General features: G+C 46.1%; 1 protein-coding gene across 1 annotated transcript in view; it reads right to left on the reverse strand.

Annotated features, from left to right (window-relative positions):
• TrpA1 (Transient receptor potential cation channel A1) overlaps positions 1–24,233 on the reverse strand; it is a 150,961-nt gene that overhangs the window by 14,191 nt on the left and 112,537 nt on the right. The window contains exons 12-22 of the mRNA XM_050175210.3: positions 16,753–16,922; positions 15,728–15,812; positions 13,751–13,810; positions 13,574–13,660; positions 13,429–13,499; positions 12,722–12,890; positions 11,307–11,393; positions 9,664–9,839; positions 7,249–7,381; positions 6,352–6,411; positions 3,803–4,006 (exon numbers count right to left, since the gene is read on the reverse strand). Coding sequence (XP_050031167.1) covers positions 3,803–4,006; positions 6,352–6,411; positions 7,249–7,381; positions 9,664–9,839; positions 11,307–11,393; positions 12,722–12,890; positions 13,429–13,499; positions 13,574–13,660; positions 13,751–13,810; positions 15,728–15,812; positions 16,753–16,922 — 1,302 coding nt within the window. The remainder of the gene's footprint in view (positions 1–3,802; positions 4,007–6,351; positions 6,412–7,248; positions 7,382–9,663; positions 9,840–11,306; positions 11,394–12,721; positions 12,891–13,428; positions 13,500–13,573; positions 13,661–13,750; positions 13,811–15,727; positions 15,813–16,752; positions 16,923–24,233) is intronic.

Genomic DNA, 24,233 nt, shown 5'->3' on the forward strand with positions numbered 1-24,233 from the left:
GTAACGAAGGAAAGAAGGGAAGGAAAGAAGGAAATGAAGGAAAGAAGGATGGAAAGAAGGATGGAAAGAAGGAAAGAAGGAAGGAAAGAAGGAAAGAAGGAAGGAAAGAAGGAAAGAAGGAAGGAAAGAAGGAACGAAGGAAAGAAAGAAGGAAGGAAAGAAGGATAGAAAAAGGAAAGGGCAGAAGGAAGGAAAGAGGGAAAGAAGGAAGGAAGGAAAGAGGGAAAGAAGGAAGGAAAGAAGGAAGGAAAGAAGGAAGGAAAGAAGGAAGGAAAGAAGGAAATAAGGAAGGAAGGAAGGAAAGAAGGAAGGAAAGAAGGAAGGAAAGAAGGAAATAAGGAAGGAAGGAACGAAGGAAAGAAGGAAGGAAAGAAGGAAGGAAAGAAGGAAAGAAGGAAAGAAGGATGGAAAGAAGGAGGAAGGAAAGAAGGAACGAAGGAAAGAAAGAAGGAAGGAAAGAAGGAAGGAAGGATGGAAAGAAGGAAATAAGGATAGAAAAAAGAAAGAGTGACAGAAGGAAGGAAGGAAAGAGGGAAAGAATGAAGGAAAGAAGGAATGAAGGAAGGAAGGAAAGAAGGAAGGAAGGAAGGAGAGAAGGCAGGAAAGAAGGAAGGAAAGAAGGAAGGAAGGAAGGAAAGAAGGAAGGAAAGAAGGAAGGAAGGAAGGAAGGAAGGAAAGAAGGAAGGAAGGAAGGAGGGAAAGAAGGAAGGAAGGAAGGAAGGAAAGAAGGATGGAAAGAAGGAAGGAAGGAAGGAAGGAAGGAAAGAAGGATGGAAAGAAGGAAGGAAAGAAGGATAGAAAGAAGGAAAGAAGGAAGGAATGAAGGAAATAAGGAAGGAAGGAAAGAAGGAAGGAAAGAAGTAGAGAAGGAAGGAAAGAAGGAAAGCAGGAAGGAAGGAAGGAAGGAAGGAAGGAAAGAAGAAAAGAAGGAAGGAAGGAAGGAAAGAAGGAAGGAAAGAAGGAGAGAAGGAAGGAAAGAAGGAAGGAAGGAAAGAAGGAAGGAAAGAAGGAGAGAAGGAAGGAAAGAAGGAAGGAACGAAGGAAAGAAGGAAGGAAAGAAGGAAAGAAGGATGGAGAGAAGGAAAGAAGGAAGGAAAGAAGGAAAGAAGGAAAGAAGGATGGAAAGAAGAAAATAAGGATAGAAAAAAGAAAGGACAGAAGGAAGGAAGGAAAGAGGGAAAGAAGGAAGGAAAGAAGGAATGAAGGAAGGAAGGAAAGAAGGAAGGAAGGAAGGAGAGAAGGAAGGAAAGAAGGAAGGAAAGAAGGAAGGAAGGAAGGAAAGAAGGAAAGAAGGAAAGAAGGATGGAAAGAAGGAAGGAAAGAAGGAAGGAAAGAAGGAAGGAAAGAAGGAAGGAAAGAAGGAAAGAAGGAACGAAGGATAGAAAGAAAAAAAGGACAGAAGGAAGGAAGGAAAGAGGGAAAGAAGGAAGGAAAGAAGGAAGGATGGAAAGAAGGAAAGAAGGAAGGAAAGAAGGAAGGAAGGAAAGATGGAAAGAGGAAGGGATGGAAAGAAGGAAGGAAGGAAAGAAGGAGGAAGGAAAGAAGGAAGGAAAGAAGGAAAGAAGGATAGAAGGAAAGAAGGAAGGAAAGAAGGAAAGAAGGAAGGAAAGAAGGAAAGAAGGGAGGAAGAAGGAAGGAAAGAAGGAAAGAAGGAAGGAAAGAAGTAAAGAAGGAAGGAAAGAAGGAAAGAAGGAAGGAAAGAGGAAAAGAAGGAAGGAAGGAAAGAAGGAAAGAAAAGTGCTCCTAGTGCAACAAAATGATCGATCGGGCTAGTTGGTTTATTTGCATATTGAAAACTATTTAATCGTTTAAGTTTAAACTTCTAGGTCCTGTTGTTTCTGTCGTCTACTGTCTGTCATTTCACTTTAAAAGTTTTCAAGGTTATGCTTATGTTTTAGAAAAGAAAGTAGATACAAATCGCGTAATCTTTTTTGGCCCGTGCGCCTGAACACCATTTGGAACATTGCCTCTTTTATTTGGAGAATTTCCCTTGTGTGTTGAATATGAAAAGATTATACTTTTGATTGTGCGTCTGAACACCAGTTGAAACATTGCCTGTTTTATTTGGAAGATTCCACTCGTGTGTTGAATGTGAAAAGATTATACTTTGGTTTATCAGCCAATTATGTAGAAACGATTTGACCCTACAAGATATTTTTATTGACACAACTAAATAGGAGAGACACCAAGAGATACGGGCGGTTATTCCTTCTCTCACAATGAACGCGGAAATATAACACAAGTAAGAAAACGAAACAAACTCGCAGGAAACGTATACTTTAACTTGGCGCATACACAAGAACTACTCGGAGTACAAAACGTGACAGCAGAGAGAAAGAAAAAGCACCTTGAGATGCTACACCTTATTCTGCACGGAAATAAGGATGAGAGTTTGGAAAGAACTTGGAGATAGAAGGAGGAACGAAGAAAAACAATTCTGCATAAGCCATCGACAATCCTTGCCAACGTAAGCGAATAGCCGAACGCTTGTACAAAGCTATTCACTTTGGTTAAAAATAAATGATATACTTGAAGGCGTATTGTTTGTTGTAGTGAGAATGTTTAGGTCGCGTATGCGGTGTCGCTGCCTAATTCCGTAGATAGCAGAGCCGTTCGCCAGCACAACTGTAGCGGTAGTATAAGTAGCTACAAAGCAAATTGTCACACGCAGCGTTTTATCTAGCGACACCAGCTCCGGCGCGGAAGGTGGCTGCCATGGTGTTGCCCAGCCGCCACGGCAGTGGGAAAGGGCCGTGGGAATAGAATATGCCAGCCCTTCCCGGACGCTTAACCACAGCACGTTAGCATTGAGACTGCACTTCCACACCTATCATCGCCGTTTCTATGCAGAATAAGATGCATGTAGCAATTTAACCTGTTTCTTTATTTTTTTTTGTCTCTGCCGTGACGTTTTGTGCTCCCAGTATTTGTTGTGTGTCACGTGGCGTCTCTAAGAACTATAATGGCTGCTGTTCGGCGACTAACGCACTCGCAACTCTGTTAGGCTAGAGTGCGCCCTTTGCACCGGCGCCATTGTAGCCTGCCGGGCTCAGCCTGGTTAATTTGTGTGCAGGCCGCGGCGGCCTAATTTCGATGGCGGCGAAATGCGAAAACACCCGTGTACTGAGATTTAGGTGCACGTTAAAGAGCCCAGGTGGTCGAAATTTCCAGAGTCCTCCACTACGGCGTGCCTCATAATCAGAAAGTGGATTTGGCACGTTAAACCCCATAAGTTAACTTGCGTGCTTTTCCCTTATGACTTCGTGAGGAAAGACCAACCCCCGCAGAAACGGGCGAAAGAGTCAAAGAAAGTTACCTATTCGCTTTATATGAGTGGTTGAAAAAGGTGGACTAGTTCAGTTATTCTTGTCGTGCATAAAGCCTTCCCTAGTGAGTGTCGAGCGAGCCAACTTCCCTAAGATACGCAAACGAGTTCAGAGCCTAACACTACCTAGAGCGGCAAAGTACTGGAAATGAAGTGCTTCTCAGTGTTTGATCGACAGAACATAAGCGCACTGGAACATACACACCCAACAGCCGAAAAAGACACAGGACAGGACAGAATTAGCGCCTGTCCCGTGTCTTTCTCGGCTGTTGTGTGTGTCTTCCAGGGCGCTTATTTTCCGTCGATCGGCAATGCACCATCTAGCCCGTATGCAGGTGTTGTTAATCCGTGTTAGTGCAGTGCTTTTGTGCACTTGCCCATTTGTCAATTTTGTGCACCTTAGTGTCAAACATTGATCTTTCTTCCCTACAAAATGGACGCTCTAGAATACGGTAGGGAACATTTTAAGGGTCTTACGAGCAGGTTCATGAGTAAAATAGGCATGAGCACGATGAAGACTACGAGAAACCAGGTGGCGGCCACGATCTGGTACCAGGCCGACGACTCCAGGGCGCGCATCGGACGCAGGTACGTGCCCAGGAAGTCCAGCTCCCCGAGCATCATGGTTCCGACGCGGACCAGGGATATCAGTGGGTTGTGGAAACCCTTGTCGCTCATGTTCTGCGCATATAGAAAGAACGTCCAGTTAAACGTGCAAAAGGCAGAGAATAACTGGGCGTATTTGAGTGGGAAATTTAGTTTGTGAAAGACGTTCGATTTACATGTATCTTCGTCGCAATCAGAGTTACCATCCTGTGCGACACAATTAAGGAAATGACGTAGTCGAATGTTCCGCGGAACACCGTCTCGTGAGGTAAATCATTGTTAGGAAAGAAGCAGGTGAGTCAGAACGCAATGACGTTGCGATACGCGTACGGATCCCTAGTTTCCAGTCTTTTGATTGTGTTTATGACTGCTAGGACTGGGAAAAAGGGATCTGTATTTATATTGAAGCGTCATTTTCTTTTGACTGTGGTCAGTGACATAACACCTAACACGCAATGAAGTGACGTCATCGAGACTGAGCTGTTCAGCCTTGACCCTTCGCTGCGGTTCCCAGTAAGCCTCAAGATCAACACCCGAAAAGACGCGCTCCCAGACCGTTTAAGCTTCAAGTCAATAAATCTTGCATCGTGTAAGGTAAATTACGTCATCTCAGTGAACCCAATATGGCACGACTGAAGCCTCTGTAGGGTACTGATACTGTCTCATTGAGTCTTCGCTACACAAACATGGATGCAGCAGTAAAAGGTCCTTCGCAGTATTCTCAACTGTTTAAGCAACCTGCTTAGCACTGCGATGTGCCGCTCACAGTGCAACCCCCCTGCGATTAGTGAGGCAGCGTAAAACCAAGCTTGGCAATGAAGTGCAATTAAGCTGTCCGTTTCGCTCTTGCTGCTGAAGAGATTTCGCATCCAATCGGCAATCGCGACCAGCGCCAATCCGAATACGATTGTGGGAAGACAGAAGTGCGATGGAAGCTTCATCTTACGCTACGATTTTACGCCACAGGGGATGGACAGACATCATTCTATTGGACGTAAAGCCTCGCTTTTGGGGTTCCGAATGCGTAATAGAATAATTTGAACGAATAATTTGACGCCACTTATTTTGGCCTACACAGCAGTATTGAAATGTGGAAACACGGCATTAGACTTTTATGATAATTCCTAACTTTTTTCTATAAACATGTGCCGTTAAGTTGGTAACTATGAAAGTAAAAAATGCAAAAAAGATTGCTTTGGTTTTTCTTGAAATGATGCCCAGCTGGCCAGATAATTAATCTGTAGTGATGTGACTCGAGGTGCTTCTGTAAGCTTTAAAGAAAGCTTTCGAAGTAAAAAAAACATAACACGCACACAGACTCTATATATTTTTTTCTCTGTGTTATCATGACCTGATCGTGCTTGTGTTATTCTTCTACTATTACCTTTGTTGTGCTGTTTATTATTTTCCTGTGATCCGTGGAAGCGCTTCAATAGTGTTTCAATATTTCGTTATACACTTGATTTCATAGTTTTGTAACCTTATTACTTCTTTTTTCGTTCTCGGTAGTCTTCATAGGTAAGATTCTGGGATAGATGACCTTTCCGGAGGCTAAACTTCTCGTTTTACGGCTAAATATAAAGAAATATAAGAAGTCCACCATCGCCAAGCCCTGGAAGTACCGAATTGATGCTGCTCATGAGGGCGTTTTAAGTCCACTTATAATCAATTTAATGTGCTTACCAAATAAAGCGATGACTTTATTTTAGAAATGACATAATGACGGCAAAAATTATCACGCTAAGCTAGATGGGCTCAGAACACGCCCGAATCGTCCTCAGTGTTGTTGGCGCTTATTGGAGAACAACCGCTAGCCACACAGCGCACATGTATTCACCCTAGGCCACTAATAAATACCGAGGCCGCCTGCTTGGGTCTCAGCTGAAATGAAATGTCATTCAGAACAATATTCACGCGTCTGCTTCGTAGACGCCGACAGGTTAATCTGTGTAGTCGCTGCATGGGAAAGGGGTTCACCGGCATGTCGCTTCGTTTGGAAACATTTATGATAGAGCCTGCATGACTTAAGTAAGTAACGGCAGGTGGCGTCGTAAAACCATGGCGTGCGTTAGTGAAAACTGCTTAGCGAAGGCCCCCATACAGCAAAATTAAATGTACTGTATATCAGTTGCCGTCGATCGCATCTTCGACTACCTCGTACAATTTCCTGGCGCTTTTGGTTGTTACTGGCCCTTGCTCCCTAACATTCCATACATATTCATCATTGTCAACTGGTTCAACCAATTCTCTTTGCTTTATCGCGCTGTTGCTAGCTGTGGAAGATGTCGCACTTTTTCCCCACTGCCGTTCCAAGTGCATGTGCTTTTTTTAAATAATAAAAACAACAAAGTGAGATATATGGAGTACCTGATGTGGTCTACGCCTAAGGCCAAGCGTTCACAAATTACGCGCATGCTCACCATTGCTCGCATTGTGATGTTTCCTGTGTAGGGGTCAACGACCGGCGTTTTCACATTGATCTGTAGGAAGGTAAGAAAACAGTTTCTCCTGCAAATTCTAGAAGCTGCAGTGCAAAAACCGCAAGCTTCCAGTTGGCACAGTCCAGAGATATAAACCAACATACCGATCGCGAGGAGCCGAGCTCGCAGTGATGCAATAAGGAGGGATTACAGAATTTGTACCACCGTGAACGGTCAAGGGGAAAGAGTGCGCTGTATATTGTACATTAGCACGTGCTGCAGGCATTAGAGGGCGGGCCTAAAAGAGCACTGAAATTATATTTTCGTCTTTTGTTTCTCTTTCGTTATATAAGTGTCCCAGACCTCAAAAACGGAGAAAAGGCACTGGGAAGCCTCCCAACGCCATAAACAATTTACTGTATTAGCTACTGTACGAGTCGGCTTTGATTTTGTTTCCGAAGAAGGCGTTAGGACGCTGAAGTGTGTCACGTGGGAGCAGAACGTCGCGGCGTGTTGGTCTGTCTTGGTCGTCTGCTACGCTGGCTCTCGTTGCGCTGCCTGGCTTGGCCGCATAGCAGACGACCTAACGAGATCAAGCGATTGCAAAGGCCTCGCGATGTTCTCCCCCCACGTGACCTTCTTCTGCGTCATGACCTCCCGAAACGTACGCCTCCAGCGAAACGACACCGAAGACGGTCCGTAGAATATATATAATAAATTTTGTAGGGAGCTTTGAGGTTTGGCAGTATTTGTCGAAGGTTTATGAAGTCTAGGGCCTTCATCTAACGCAAAAAAGAAGAAAAGTTCAAAATGTCTTGGCAGTACTCTTTTAAGGCATGAAGGTTCGGACATTGGTTGGCGTCAAGGAAGAATACAATGCTTCGAGAGCATACTCACGTCAATTTTGGCGAGGAGAATATGGAAGCTCAAGCCGAAGGCAATTATTAGAACGGAGAAGACGAACATGACCTTTAGTAAAGTGGACAATATTTCTAGGAACATGACGACGTAAAGGCCAATCCGGTTGAACCTGAAGAAGAAGGAGGCAACAGGAAGCGCAGGAATTATGACACATGGAGAGCAGAGATCGCAAGCACAATTGTCTCCCTGCTAACTTGCCGGAAGGTGCGACAAGCAATAAACGCGTCCTCAGCTTCTTTTATCCACGCATAAACGTCCCCGTATCATTTTTGCTACGTCGAGTTTTATGTCTCCTCAAAACTCCGTTTTAACCATCAAAAACTTAACGCAATAGCAAGTAGCATTTTTGATACGCTGGAGTGACGGAGAGATGATAAAGGGGAAAGGAAAAACTCGAAAGGATAATTCGGTTTGCTACCCTACACTGAGAAAGGGGGACGGTGAAGTAAGGAGATAGCAAAGCAAAAAGAGATAGAAATGGAGAAGGACACACAACAATCACAGCACCCGCCGTGGCTGCTTAGCGGCTATGGTGTTGGGCTGCTAAGCACGAGGTAGCGGGATCGAATCCCCGCCGCGGCAGCCGCATTTCGATGGAACAGAAATACGAAAACACCAGTGTACTTAGATTTCGGTGCACGTTAAAGAGCGCCAGGTGGCCCCAGTTATTACGTGGTCCTCCACTACAGCGTGCCTCATAATCAGACCGTGGTTTTGGCACGCAAAATCCTAGAATTTAATTTTAGCAATCACAGCTGGTCATTATCACCGCATAACTACAATCATCTGTTTAGTCTACAGCCGCTTGTGCAGGTTTGTTGGCCTAAAAAAAAAAAAAAAGGAGCCCAATGAGGGCACTGAGGCGTTCCAACGTCAGCGCTGGAGCGACATTGCAGTCTTGGATCGTACAGCAAGCAAATTTCTAATTAATTACCCACCATGCAAATTAGGGCGTTGCTACAATAACATGCCATTTCTTTTTTTTATTCGAATGTACTCTCAGTAGCGAAATGTAAAAGTAAACAAATTATCCTATTTTTTTAATTGAATTGAATTCTGGGGGCTTCTTGCCAAAACTACAATTTGCTTTTGAGACGCGCCTTAGTGGAGGACTCCGGATTAATTTTGACCGCCAGGAGATCTTCAAAGAGCCCTCAAATCACCGGGCATGAGAGTTCTGGCATTTAGCACCCATCTAAATAAGGCCGTTGCGGCCGAGATCTCTCATTTGATCTTCACGTGGGGCGCTCCTATATTGTAGGGCTAAATTATACTTATTCGCAGATCGATAACATGTTCGTGCCGTGTTGCATACGAAAAAAAAAATTACTTATCTTTGACACAGCAAAATAACACAATAAGAGCAGGCCTAAATACTAAATACTGCTAGCTGAAATCTCATTCTCTAAACTGCTCATCTGGATAATGGTGGTTGGCAACTATATCTTACTAGGCCTGTGAATTACTTTAGAGGAAAACATGTAACATGACAATTATGTTAAACAGATACTAATGTGACTGGCTGAAGTAATCCAAAATACAAAAAGGAGGGCTGATAGATGGAGTAGCACACGTGATATAACTGTTATAAACAGGGATAAGGTGCCTCAGAAAGGCTGTTCAACTTTTCGATAGGAGGACCTATATTCATCAGAGAGAAAGCTCTGACGAAGATAGGTTTTCTTATGAAACGATGGCCAGCCTTTCTGAGGCACCTTGTACCTGTTTATAACGTTTGTACATCGCTGAATTAGTTGTGACTGATAGAGTACCCTTTTTATAGCTTCAATTTGCATTTATTCGGCGGGAAAAGAAGCTTCAGTATAAGTTCTAAATATAGACTTTAGCGTACAAATTACATAATTGGTAACATCGGTCCAATGTAGCAGGTCTGACTTCCCGCATCCGTAATTGTTTCGTGCAGACCAAAGTAAACAAGAACAAGAAAAAAAAGAGAATTTGAGGTTGGCTCTCGAATCGCTTTTTAATGCGATTCAATTATATTTTCTTTTTATTGTTATGCAATTCACTCGAACCGTGCAGGCACTGATAATTTATCTGACGCCACAGAAGAGTGCATAAACTTCAAGGGAATATCATAACCCGCCTTTAGTTCATGCGTGATAGGTGTGTTGTCACACTCAACTTACGATAGCACCGGCATCTTCGCAATTTGAAAAAGGTTGCCTAGGCTTACCTTACGTTTCTGTACAGGGTCAGTTTAACGTCGGCTAAGCACGTTATCGAATAACAAGGTCGTCATTTTCTAATTACACACACATATCCTGCAGTAATTCGCACTGGTTTTGTTTTGAGTTTTGAACGACAGCTCGATTGTAAGATACTGTCGCTTTCCAAGAACAAAAAAATGCCTAGCGGAAGCCGTCTCACCTTTGTAGGTAGAGCAGATAGTTGAACCACGCTAAGAACACGGCCAAAGCCGCCATGATGTACTGGTTGCTTCGATCAACCACCATCGTCGATAGGTGGCCGGCAGCCATCAGACCACCGGAAATGTAGAGTGTCCACTCCAAGACGTTCATAATGTCCAAGAAGTACTTGGCTCGCTGAAAATGAACATGAAAACAGATGAAGTTAGGGCAGAAATAGATATTTATCCAAATACTGATCACAGAATGACAATCACTCAAAATTCTCGTGAACTAACATTGTTCTGTAAGTATTAATCTTGATTTTTTTTATTATAGAAAGAAGAATGTGGATGTAGGCATTGTTAACGACTCTGTGTCTATTAAGGGGAAAGCCCTAAGTGGCCCGTCGCGATGGATAATACCCGAAAAATTGGCGTCTAGTCCAGTGATGCAAAAGTTCAGTGATGCAAGAATATCACCCTCAGGAATGGTTCATACGCGCGTAAGCAAGCAAAGGTGCAATGGCTGAATATGAATGAAGAAAAACGAAAGAAAGAAAAAACAAAGGAAATACATAATGACCGAAACAAGTAACGAAAGAAAGAACGAAGGAAAGAACGAAAGAACGAACGGAAGGGCCTTTAGGTAGTGCCTTAGGTGCTCGCATGTGCCGTTGACGTCGTCGACCTAAAGCTCCATACGTTATACCTAATACCCTACCGCGTGTGCCCCCAGCAGGATCTCGCTTTCACGTGTTACAGAAGTGTAACATGCTGCCAAACTTTTTCTGAGCGGCAGTTATAGCTCGCAAAATACTTGCAGTGATATTCCATTATTTTGAACAGAATGCATGAATCCTTTTCAATGTCTTCGTGTTCTGGCCAGTTGCTACTTGTGCATGTTCATAGGAACTTGAACCTTCTATTTTATTGTTTTCCATATGAAGTAAACAATGTCATATTTTTCTCGGACTACGTTGTATTTTTGTTAGTGAGTACTTGTAGCAGGCCATATATATGTACATGTATATATACAAAAACCGAAAATAGAACAATTGTGCTAAGTATTGGGTTGGGACGCTCTGCACTAAAACAACTTATTCGTACCAATGTTCTCTTAATGTGTGCACACATGCTGCTTTACGTGTAGACATCTTCCTACTGCCGCTTACATATCAAATCCGAGACTTCAAAATTATCGCTTCCGTTTTCGCATCTTACTAACGAACATTCGGGGTGGCCGACCGGTTGAAGGGGGTGTTGTGAAAGTGACACCATATAATTTTATAGACATTGCGAAGTTTCCTGATGTACATGCATATCGCATGCAACATCACTCAATACCCGATTGCATACGCGGCTATCTATAAATGTAAATATACAGCAAAATAGTGCAGCTATATTACCTTGCAGCTATATTACTATATTATAGTACTTAGTCCTATTCCTGAGATTATTTATCCCTTTCTTTTGCCTCCGTGTGTCTTTTGTAAAGTCACACGATTCGAAATGCTTCATCGAAGTGTCTTGAGCAACGGAAGCGAAAAGTTATGATTGGTTTGGTAGGATTCTCGAGAGTATGCACCAAAGACCATTCCTTCCTAAGTGCACCGTATTCGTCGAAAGTAACGGTCACTTCGACGGGCAGAAAAATAACACTTACCTGTTGATACATCTGGTAAAACTCCTTAACAATGTTCAGCCCAACAAATGCCAGGACAATCACAGACGTCAAGGCGACCATGGTGGCCTGGATGTTGTGCGAAATGAAATCCCATTAGTAACAGTCGGAATCTGCATTGCAGACAAGTCTAGTAAGAGTCAAATGAACACGTTTAAGAACGCTCTTTAACGTGTTGACGTCGCGTTTTAGCACTAGTCGCCATGGATCTTCGTATGGAAAGTTGGGCGCGTGCTTAAAATAATGCCTCTTATACCCAAAAAAAAAAGAAATATCCACCTGGTTGTATAAAAAGCAGGATAGGAGCATTCACTGTTTTTTCTTATGAGTTAACCAGAACGCAGTCAGAAGAGAACGAAAAGACAGCGCTATTAGCAACTGAAAGAACATTATTAAGGAACCAGAGTTAGTTGGGCATGCCGTTCCTGGGTGATAGTTGCTTAGAACAAGTTAATTGTGCCATTTTAATAAAGTTGTTTCAGTTGCGAACTTGACGCTTAAGAGGTTACGAATAAAGTTGGAAATAGTGGAAATTTGGTTTCTTCAGTGCGCAATTAGTCAGTGTATTAATGTGCAGAAAAGAGTTGGGTTAGGGAAGCTTGGGAAGGGCGTTGCTTCGTACATTTACAGTCATATGGCAAAAATACCTCTGCCGACTTTCGGAATTAGAACTACTAGAATATTTAGTTTGTTTTCCAAGCGTAAGCTATATTGAAGACACCGTGTTTCAGCAGGAATTATGAGTAATTCTGCGTAATTAACGTTCAGCTGTTGAGTGTACGAGACTTACATTCCTAATACTGCAAGTCCATTATATTGCATGCTCCTTTATTTAAGGTTTAGTGACGACATATACAAAAATTCACAGTCCCTAGGGAAACTTACGTGATTTGAATGCTAAAGCATGCATGATGACTTTTCTAAGTTATCACCTTGCATTTAAAGCTCTACCTTAATCCACCGTAATCCATCTTCCTCTAATTTGTACAAACCGTAATCTACCACAATCCACCGTAATCCAACTGAATTCATCTTAACCCGCCCTAATCCACATTATTCCACCCTATCTCACTTCAATCCATTCTAATCCAGCTTAATCCATTCAAATCCACGATAATTCCTTTTAATTCACCGTAATACAGTTTAATCCACCGAAGTCCAGTTTTGGGAGTGTACGAGGTCGTTTTTTCGGTATGGGCCATGGCGTTCATCCGACGCCGTGGTAGTTAACCGTGGAATTTCGCACTGCCACCCGCAGCAGGTCCAGCGCCGGGAACGTGACGTCATTACTAGGTCACGTGGGTTTTTATACCATCAGGTGTTAACGCCGGACGAACGCCGGACTTTTCGTTTCACGGGGCATATAATTAGGCTTTCGTCTCAGTAATGGTGCTTACAGTGGAAGGATGGGCGAATGCGGTGGCGAGCTCCTTTGACGTGACTTGCGTGAAATTCTCCCTGTCTGTTGTTTCACCCATGAGCTGCACGGCGTTCGTCGTCAAGAAAGCCAAGAACACGGTATATACGGCGAGGTTTAAAATATGAAAATACATTCCGTACGAGTTCCTGAAAGGCAATAAAAAATTACTGGCGAGAGCGAGCGTGTATGTTAGTGCATTTTTTTTTAAATACTGTATCAATATTTAGGTTAAACCACACTTGCTCTTGGGATATGGGTGTGTTGATGGCGTTCATGGAGTAGAAATGGAAAATATTGAGGATTCCTGCGGAAACTGTAATTCTTAACGAGAATAAGATTGCCATTATGCAAAACTTGGCTTTGTTGCTTGACAAGGTTATAATGCGTAAAGCACGCTTTACAGGCAATGTTACCTTTGGTACGGGAGGGCGAGTATAATTGTGAACTTGAAAACAGAAAGGAAATTCTCCATTTTAACGGCATTAAAAGCAAAATGTGCATGCGAGTTGTGGAATGTTTCTAACTGTTGTCAGTCGTTCAGTAGATTGCTTAAGATAGCGATGTAGCAGTTCGTCAACCAGTAGGAGCGGTTGTTATGTATATTTGGCATGTTCAGCTAGAAAAAGATTTCAGAGTCGTGAAATATCTTGGTGATTACGGCAGTTTCCTTGCACGGATACTTACCATTTTGTCTCTAAATACTTGACACAGAGGGGATGAGACAGAAGTTCTTCGCGCCCATATCTCACCATAATCTAGTCGGATAGAAAGCGAACAACGCGAAGACGTTTAGACAAAACCATTCGAACACGACTACGCCTTCACTTACATTCATCACAGGTAGTGGTTGATCGGTTTCAGGTACGATGTCGCCAACGCCTTCCGTATTCTGAAGGGCTTGAAAGCTATGTTTTACCTACAAGAAAACGCCAGTTTATGTTGCGGCGCTTGCTGCAAACAATGAAGCATATAAGCGACGAAGTGAGAAGAAAAGATTTGCACTTGCATAATAGGAAGTGGAATCATGGCTGTACTTGGATTTCGTTATCCCCCGGTCCAAAACAGCCTGCAATGTTTGAAACAGCCAGGTTAATGAAGGACTTTGGAAGCCGCGATTATACTGCAAAACATTTTTGTCTGTTATTTAACGTGAGTCAATTCTTTGCCTAGTCGAAAGTAAGGTCAAACGCGAGGCTACCCAAGGTCACGGAGTTTGTCGCCAATGTGCGCGCGACTCATGCGCCCACTCGCTGGCCACTATTGGCGTGCGAAGCACTAGTCCTCATGCACCACTAAATGGAAAAAAAAGTTTGCAGTGTTCACATACATGGTCACTGCCGGTAAATGTTTTTCTCTTTCCCGTTGACAGTTGTATTTGTAAATATTTGAAGTGTTCGAAGCGCGCACTCTCAGGCAGCCGATAGCGCGCTGCTGGTGGGTTGACGCGTCCTTGTCAACTCGTCGGTGCGGGTGTGCACGCCACAAATAAACGTGACTTGGTTGCGCTAGCTGCGCTACGTTGCGCATGGGCCTCTGCTTGCAGCTACAACAGCGCGCCCTCAAAAGCGTCAAGCGTTAGAGCAGCGTAAGAGTGCAAAGGCAGTGCAGGGACAACAGAGGTATGCGATGCGTAACGAAGCGGCGAGGCAGGAGGCGAAGCGACGGCCTCACGAAATGCGTGCGGCCGATGAATAGCAGCAGGCAAAGCGAAAGCACTGCTGAAAAGGCGATTGAGACCAAGCGGCGCCGATTGCAGGACCGGAACTTGAGGGGCGCAGGCGCCTGCTTTAAAAAACCCTTTGTTTAGCTCGAAGTGTAGCCCGAAGTGCAGTGTCTGCGATCGCCTGTGGTTCCAATCGCACATCGTTAGCTTGTCGCTGCTAGCACATGTAGTGATTCTCAAGCGAGCGCCTGCTCGGGAGGGCACGAGTTCGTTTTGGCAGTGCGCCACGTGCAGAAGGGGGAATGCTTTTCATTGACTTTGATCATCGAGGATTGTTTCTGCCGTATTTGTTGAGTGCCGCGGGTTCCCTTCAGGAAACTATTTTGACTGTCTCGACGATAAGTACACGGAACAGCTAATTGTGCATAACATCCGTAAGCTAGCAAGCTACAAAGATGAGCTATGTTGAAGCAGCCGCAGTGGCTGAGTCAATTCATCATGTGCTGTCTTTCTTAGGACACAATGCAGTTAGTCAGAGCCACCTAATAAAAAGTTCATAGCCAGGGATGGGTGATATACGAGACTAGTTCCTAAAAGGGCCATCCCCTGCAGTGTGGCAGCGACCCCCACCGTAATGGAATGGGAAACGGAACAAAAACAAAAAAGCGCGTCTCATGAATAAAATTAGCTATAAAATTTAGCTAACGCTTATACACAATATACACCCGCGGGAACATCCCCGTGAAGCTAGAGTAGCGTGCCACAAGCACGCAGATTCCCAGGACATTTGGATGTTTTACAAAACAGTTTATAAGAATCTAAACAAAAATTTCGCAAGAATATCTCAGTGGGTGTCTAGTATGTATAAGCGCGATTCATCTTTGGTACCTAACTTCGTTAGTCAGACATCAACCTTTTTTTTTCTTCCGTTCGCTATTCACTTTCGACTGGGTGCGCGGTCGCCACTGAAAGAAGGGGTGACCTGTGGGTTCTCGAAATCCTGGGGATATTATCTAGCACGCAGACAGTGTTTCGTCCGCATTGTGTGGTTATTAACCAGCTAAGATTCTTCGTCTCCTCTACAGCTGAACAAGGCGAAGTGCTTGTTTCGACCAGATGGTAAGAGTGCTGAACAAAAGAAAACGTGATTTTAAAAAAAATATGTGAACGTATGATGGCCTGTCTTATTCTAAAGCATTCGATACTCTTCAGGGACTGCTCGTCAGTTGCTAATTGTAAATCTAATTGGCTGGTAGGCTGCAGGCTTGATAGCTTGCTGTTCTGATCTTGGTGGCTTGATAACACCTTTAAGCTGCTCACCATCATGACTTCTGGCATGACTGCCGTAAGTCCTTCGACGAGGCACGTGTACCGCTTTGTTCGACAGCTCATCACTTCTTCACTCCTGTAAAGGAAGGAGAGCCGAGCACAACATTGAATATCACGTTTAGAGTTACACGCACGTACTACTGACCGACTACAACTCCGCCCCCTTCCCCCTATTTTTGTAGAAGTGAAAAATTGGCTGGTTTCTTGTGTCATGCACAGCGTAAAGAACATTTAGGGGTGGAACCTATTGCCACAAGGTCTGTAGCAGGGTGTCTAAAGAACTTGTTAAAATGATCATGTTGCGTAAAGGAGATGGTTGTGCACCGTGTGTGACTGGCGATTGACGATTTACGTTACTTTGCACATGCTGCGAGGTCGTCAGAAGCACATTAACTTCAGCAGACGTTCCTATACATAATGGTATATCCTTTTTGCACCCAAAGTTGTATCAGATATACAATGTACATGACAGAAGTTTGCAATAATTCTCGCCCTTTTCACGAAAGCGTAATAATAATACTATTCTCGAAAACCAACTGCACGAAATTGTAAACGAATCCCGCTGGAAGCTAACACGTCGTGGATGCCGACGCCACCAAGACGGTGTTAGTCGAAACTCAAGTCCAGGTTTGGGGCATATTTTATCGTAGATCAACTCTACCGTCACTGACGGGGATAAGCAGACACAGAGAGAAAAGGAAGAAAGAAGAGAAGCGGGCAAGCAAACCAAAACATGAAATTCACTTTGCTACTCCAGGTTTTGTCATATAGGACAAAGACACCGCGCACGTCCACACGCGAACAGCAGTCGACGCAAGTTCGCGTTAGCCAGAACGACAGCCACCTGTACAAGTCTGCCGCCCTGGAGGATTCCAACAACGCCGTTGGCACATTCTACTGCGACTAGTGGCGAGGCAGGCATTGCAGGATGGTCAGTTTTCAAAGTGCTCAACGCGCTACAGCACATTCGAGCAAGCAGTGCTGTCTCCTATTAGATAAAAAACAAAAAGACCCACCTGGACGGATGCGTTACCATGACCATGGTCACCTCGCTGTGCTTGTAGTGCAGCGCGTAGTCTATAGGCGTGAAGTCCTGCTCGTTGTGCGAAATCTTGCAGTTGAGGCTCAGCAGAAGGGACGCCGTGTTCGCCTTGTTGTGCATGGCGGCCAGGTGCAAGGCTGTGTTCTGCGTGGAAGGCGAGAAAAGGCGTGAAACTACGAGAAAGAAGAAAATTAAAAGCAGGCTCAGCTACGATTGGCGCCTACGTAATGCGAAGCATGCTTGGTTTGGTAGGAGAATTTCCGTGACGAACCATATTAGTGTTCCGCTGATGAATGTTACTTGCTTTTGTAACGTGTGTATCGTATGTGTCTGTCTGTCTGCGCACACACACACACACACACACACACACACACACACATATATATATATATATATATATATATATATATATGTGTGTGTGTGTGTGTGTGTGTGTGTGTTTGTGTGTGTGTATGAGAAAAAGGAAACCGAGGGGCGCGATTTCCATCAGTCAACTCTTACGAAGCCAAGAAACAATGACACGAAGTACGGCGTAGCGGAAGTTACCTGTAGTTCTTGTTTGAAATAAAGAAATGATAATGAAATGAAAATGAAAGTGGATGAAAAGACAACTGGCCGCAGATGGGATTTGAACCCGCGTCTTCGCATTACGCGTGCGATGCTCTTACCATTTGTGCTACCTTGGTGCGGTTTTCCCATCCCCTTTCATCAGCCAAAATTTAACAAGCAAGCAAACCAGGTTTGAACACTGATATTGTTTTGACCTCTTAATATGTATAAGTGCGAAACGATATAAAATAACAGGCATGTGCCGTGGATGATATGTTTCAGACATTCGTTTTGGGGCTGTTATTCTCAACGTTTAGAGGAAAAATTTAGTCAAGAACGTAAGACTTGGTAGGAGAAACTTCAGTCTAGATTGAATATTGAAGCAGTATGATGCGTATATAGGGAATGGAATGACGTATAGTATACATAGTATACATATATATAATATATGCGGAACGCCACAATGACGGTGAAAATTCCTTTGTAGTATCCGTATAATTGCTATCGCTATAGAAGCGTACAAAATGAGAAGGCGGACGAACCAGGGTCCTAACGACATCGAATTCTTGGTTATCCAAAGCATGCCCCATACACAGAAATAAACACTTAGCAGACGTAAGCGATACTGCAGAACAACTGAAGGTCAGCGAGACTGTTATTTTTGCTGCGACAGAGAATAATATCACCGGGACACAGCGTGCATTCTTGAGGCTGTTACATTGCCGCGACCCGTACTCCTTAATTAAACTTCGGTCTCATTACCGTGCCTAATTAAACCTCTCTGATCTCATTAAGCAACTTTCACTGTCAACATCGGCTTGGAGGACGATTGAATTATAAGTTGAAAAGTTTTAGCGAACAGGCTTTCCTTGTTTGGGGAGGCAGTTTATGCGAAGGATTCGCTTCGTTCTTAGTAAAAAAGTTTTGCGAGCATTGCAATAATTTGCTAACGTCTAGCGCTAGCCTTATTGAATTCACAGACTTCAAAAGTTGGCAACAGATGCGGCGCAATGTGTTCGATATTTCCATCCTGCTATATGTTGACTTAGCTTTCTTTTTAAGGGGCAACTATTTTATTTTTTCCGTAAAGTTCACCATGGAATCCAATTAGTGTGCTGCTTTTGTAATTTCTTGCGACTTACCCAATAGTCGAAGATTTCTGTAACTCCTTCGGCATGTTTTGCAATGTAAGCGCTCTAATCCTTTTAGTGTTAAGTTCGGTTGACATTTTTGTTCATATAGCAATCACTTCAGAAGGGTCATTGTGTATTAGGTATAATATTAGTCATGGCTTGAAGTATAGGTTGAGCCTACAGTTTCTATATATTGGGTAATATTTGAAATAACGAGGTTTTGGTGATTTCTTGACATAACCGCAACTTACCCAGGTGTATGCGATTTCGTCTGATAATTACGCGTAACGCATTTCGGGTTGCTCAGCACTTTATTCTCGGTTGCAGTTGCAGTTATGCTGTACTTGGAAGCTCGCTGGACGCGCAAACTTTGCGAATACTTCTGTCTACAAGCTTATAAGAAGTCTTTCTCTTGCCCCTTCAAACTCCGACCACGATCCAGGTGATTCTTAGGTGTTTCATTAACAACTAACTTATCCGGGAACATTCATGGTAATAATATTTGCTCATCTGTCTTTGGAAAGCTCTGCTTCCTAAAACATAAACTTAAAACCATTCCAAGCAATGTTAAACTACTATGCCATTATTCGTTAATCAGCCCCAAATTAGATTACACCTGTACAGTATGGGACCCATATGCTCAACTAAATATGAGGTGCCTCAAGAAATACGGAGGAAAGCAGCCCGGATAAGAAATTCTCACGATCTGACTCTCCCTCGGAAACAATGAAAGCCAATGACACTCCGCTTCTTAAAACGCGTCGGAAATAGTCCGGAATTCACTTCCTTTCAGGGCTTCTTAACCACGAATTTGCCGCAGCTCGATCACCGTATGCGTCACCATTACTAAACAGATCCCACAAAGCCCACCATCAGGCTAACTCTCTCATACCTCAGTTTGCTAGAACTGGCACTTACAAGTATTCTTAGTTTCCGCGAAGGGTCTCGGGTTGGAACGAATTAATCCGGGCGTCACCTTAGGCAGCATATCTGTTACCACGCAAACTTGCACGGTGTTTATTTTTTCAGAAAAAGCAGAGACGTACCGTACCATACAATAAATTGTCTTTCTCTCTCTCTCTCTCTCTCTTGCTTTCTCTGTTTATTTCTTCAGTTTATCCGCAACTTTAGCATGTCTAGTAGTAGCGTTTCCTTTATTGAAGAGGCCCCAAGCCAAGTATGCTTTCTGACAACGCCTTTTTCTCCTCCCGCAATCCTCCCATGTACGCAAGTTACAAGCGAATAATAGTAGCAAGATAAAAACGACGTACGCCGCGAAGGACAAGGACTGCGAAAGACGACATACACTGGGCAGTTTTCATCAGAAAACTGGGTAGTGTGTGCGTTAGTGCCTCCTCTATCACGCTGACCCCTAGGGAAGTCATATATCTCAACAGGTAGAAATAGTATTTTTTTTTTTTCAGGTGACCATGTTCTTAGTACAGTGACTTGCTGTTAGAACACCCCTTGTGACTGCCTCTCATTTTCTGTGCATGCCCCCTTTTGTATGTGTACACTTCATGTGGCAACGCAATAAAATACTGTTGGAAGTCAGCGCAGTGTATGTCGTCTCTCGCAGTCCTTCTCCTTCGCGCTGTACGTCATTTTTATCATCAATTACCAACTAGCCCAAGCAACCACACTAATAGTAGCAAGGCTGTTATTTATCCGTCTCGTCGCGGCGTTGGCTTTACGCATTCCCTGGCCCCAGCGGCGGCGGAAAAAAAGTCGACATAAACAGACAAAAAAGAAAAGAGCTTCGCTTCAAAATAACATTGGTAGTTCACGTGGGCAGGCCTGCCACCTTCCTCGTTGCCTGCTTCCTCCACGCGTCGCAAGCCACACACGCGTTGACGAAACGAAACGTTTAGCCACCTGTCACTGAGGCACACACTCTAATGTCTCGCGGGTCGTTAATTGGCACTGACGCGCAAGGCCCACATATGGACACTATTCGTCAACTGCGCTGGTCCTCCGGCATAGGCGCTTACGCTACACCAGCGAGAACCCGGATGTGTTTAACTGCGTTGCGACAGACGTCAGCGACGACAATTGGAGACGCATTCGTCCGAGTCAAAAAACGCGCGACGCCATGTGAGCTCACGGCGACGAAAAAAAAAATCTTTCGCACACCGTCGTTTGTGCGACAAACAGCTCGCGCACTCGGCGGTGCCATCTTTGACTACGGCTCGTGCTGCGGCAACCCTTACGAGCGCGGTCGCCGACATCCTCTGGTGCGAGGACGCGCAAATGAATTCAAATCTTCGGGCGACTGAACACGAACGCGTCGCACTCACTGCCGTCTCACTATAGCTGTGCGGACGACGCGTTGGCACGTTCGGGTTAAACGCCATTCGTCGCAGCTTCCGAGTTTGTGTTTTCGTTTTCTTTTCTTTCCGCATCCATTTCAGGTCTCTCCAGCGACGAAACTTTGCGAGCCATGAATTCTGTATCGTTTGCTGGGCTGTGTTTGTAAATTTTTTTTCGCCGGTAGTGGAGGGCACAGAGAGATGTATGTTGCGTTACGTTTTAGGCAGCCGACGCCACTTTATTGTTTTCGTAGACAGACAGACAGACAGACAAGAAACTTTAATTGGTCCTAAGGGACTACGTTGTCGTAGTCGCGGGCCGCACCCGCGCCGGGGGCGGAAGACCGTGATCTTCAGCCCTGGCGCAGGCCCTTTGGACAGCCCGAAGTTGGACGTGAAGGTTGTCGCTCTTGACGGCTTCATCCCAATCTTCTTGCCTGTTGAAAGGCGAGTGGCGCAACACAGAACATTCCCACAGCATGTGGTTCAAAGTGGATCGTTCCTCGCCGCAGTCTGGGCAGTGGGGATCCACACCCGGAGTGTAGTGGCTCAGCCTTGAGCGAGACGGAAAGGAGCCCGTCTGCAGCATTCTCAGCACCGAGGCCTGGGGTCTGCCTAGCTTCGGGTGAGGAGCCGGAAACTGCCTGCGTCCCAGCTGGTAGTGAGCAGTTATTTCGTGGAAAGTTAACAGCGGGTCCGTGGTTCGGTCGATCCCCTGCAAAGCCGGGCCCCTCGGACCGGCGCGGTTGATGAGACCTCGCGCCTGGTCGTGGGCCAGCTCATTCGGGTTGATGGAGCCGGGGGAGACGTTCCGGCCCATGTGAGCCGGGAACCAAGTGATGACATGACGGGCCGTGCCTGTCTTGCGGGTCCTCAGCACTGCCGCAGCCTCGGCCGAGACAGAGCCGGCGAGAAAGGCCATCGCCGCCGACCTGGAGTCCGTGAAGATATGTGTGCGCCCGGGTTCGCACAGAGCCAGCGCCACTGCGACTTGCTCTGCGACGGACGCCGTCGAGCGTTGTATAGACGCCGCATTCAGGATCTTGCCCTGGGGGTCAACCACCGTGGCCACGTACGAGTTTGATCCGGGATACCGCGCCGCGTCGACAAAGGACGCGAGCTCTGGGGTTTGCAGGGCAGTCTTGATGAGTGCTCGGGCTCTGGCTGCGCGCCGGGCCTCGTTGTGTTGTGGATGAACATTCCTCGGGAAGGGGGAGACTCGAAAGGTTTCCCTTTCACTCTGGCAAAGCGGGACGGCGAACGACTCCTCAGCCATGGCTGCCAGACCCGCCATCTCGAGTATTCGGCGGCCGGCCTTGGTGGTAGAGAGGCGAACGATCTGTGCCGTTTTCTGCGCTTCGACGACTTCGCTCAGGGTGTTGTGGACCCCGAGTTGCATCAACTTCTCCGTGCTGGTCGTCATGGGGATGCCGAGGACTCGTTTAATGCTCTTCCTCATGAGTGCGTCGATCTTGTTCTCCTCCGACCGCGACCAGCTTAGCGCAGAAGCCACGTAGTTGATATGGCTCATGAGGAAGGCGTGGTAGATCCTTAGGAGGTTGGCTTCGCTGATGCCCCCCTTCCTGCTCGTCACTCGCGAAACGAGTCTGAGCATGTTCTCCGTCTTCGCGCTCAGGCGCGCGATCGTTTGCGCGTTGCTGCCCTTTGCATTGAGGACCAGTCCCAGCACCCTGAGAGAATCCACCCTCTGGATGCGCTGACCCGTCTTCGTTCTGAGTTCGATCGGTACTTGGTCCAGCGTCGTGTCGAACTTACGGCCTTTTCTGTCGGGCCGATACAGCAAGAGTTCCGACTTGGTCGGCGAGAGGACCAGTCCCGTGCCCTCGAGGAATTCTTCCGTGACGTGCAAGGCCTCTTGCAGGGCCCGCTCCACCGCTGCGTCCGACCCACCGCCGCACCAGACGGTGATGTCGTCCGCGTAGAGAGCGTGATTGAGATTGGCGGTCCCGATTCGGTCGAGTCGGACTGACAAATCTCTCATGGCGATGTTGAAGAGCAGTGGAGATAACACCGCACCCTGCGGCGTGCCGCAGGCTCCCAGCGCGTATCCGTCCGACTTGATCTGGCCCAGCTTGATCGTGGCCTTGCGATCTCTTAGGAAAGAGCTCACGTACGCGTGAAAGCGTTCGCCAAGGTTCAGTCTCGTCACAGAGTCGAGGAGGTGCTTGTGTTTGACCGTGTCGAAGGCCTTGGCGATGTCCAGCGCCAAGATGCCTCGGACGTCTCTCGTGACCACGTCGACTATCTGCCTCTTGATCAGCAGCATGACCTCTTGAGTGGACAGCGAGGGTCTGAAGCCGACCATATTCGGCGGGAGGAGGTGTCGTTCCTCGACATGTCTCGATATTCTGTTGTGGATGACATGCTCCGCCACCTTGCCCACGCAAGACGTGAGCGAAATGGGTCGCAGACTGTCTATGGCTGGTGTCTTGCCCGGCTTCGGAATTAGGATCACCGTGGCTTCCTTCCAGGCATCCGGTACGATGCCGGCCTCCCAGACATCGTTGATTTCTTTAGTGAGCAGTTCGATCGAGCCGTCGTCCAGATTTCGAAGGAGTCTGTTCGAGATTCCATCCGGCCCGGGCGCCGATCTTCCGTTGAGGCCTTGAAGGGCCGCTCTGACCTCCGAGACGGAGAAGGGGGAGTCGAGCTCCTCGTCCACCTTGCCGCCATAGGCCGGGTAATCTTCTGGTCCGGACTGCCCGATGGGGAGGTAGCGACGTGCGACTTCGTCCATCACTTCGTTCTTAGATGCGCCTTCGCTATTCAGCTTGTGGACCAGCCTATCGATGGCGAGAGTGTGGTTTCTCTTGGACTGCGTGTCGTCCAATAACTGCTTGAGGAGGTTCCACTTGCCTCCCGCACGCATCTGGCCGTCGACCGACGCGCAAACTTCGTTCCATTGCTGCTGGCCGAGCTCTTTGCAGTGCGATTCGATATCGCGGTTGAGGGCCGCGATCCTCCTCCGAAGGTTGCGATTCAGCTTCTGCGTCTTCCATCTAGCCGTGAGGGAATTCTTGGCTTCGAGCAGGTGCGCCAATCGAGCATCCATGCGGTCGACCTTGAGGTCCGTTTCAACGGTCCTGGTGACCGCAGCTACGTCCTTCTTGAGCTGCGCTACGAGGTCCGCAAACGACTCGTATTTCTCGTGGTCGTCCTTCCTTCTCTTTCGGAAGGCGTCCCAGTCGACTATTTCGAAAGCCCTCTGCGGGGCCGCGCTGACCGGTAGGGAGATTTCCACGATGTAGTGGTCACTGCCCAGGTTCTCTTGTAAGTTGTGCCACTCCGCTCCCGGCGCGTTCTTGACGAAGGCCAGGTCTGGGGTGGTGTCTCTCGAGACCGAGTTTCCCATGCGCGTGGGGTAATGGGGGTCGGTTATCAGTTCCAGGAAGCTGTCAGTCGCTGCCTGCAGGAGTCTGCAGCCTTTGGGAATGCTTCTCACA

This window comes from Dermacentor andersoni, chromosome 9 (genome assembly GCF_023375885.2).
Source record: "Dermacentor andersoni chromosome 9, qqDerAnde1_hic_scaffold, whole genome shotgun sequence".
Classification (NCBI taxonomy): Eukaryota; Metazoa; Arthropoda; class Arachnida; order Ixodida; family Ixodidae; genus Dermacentor; species Dermacentor andersoni.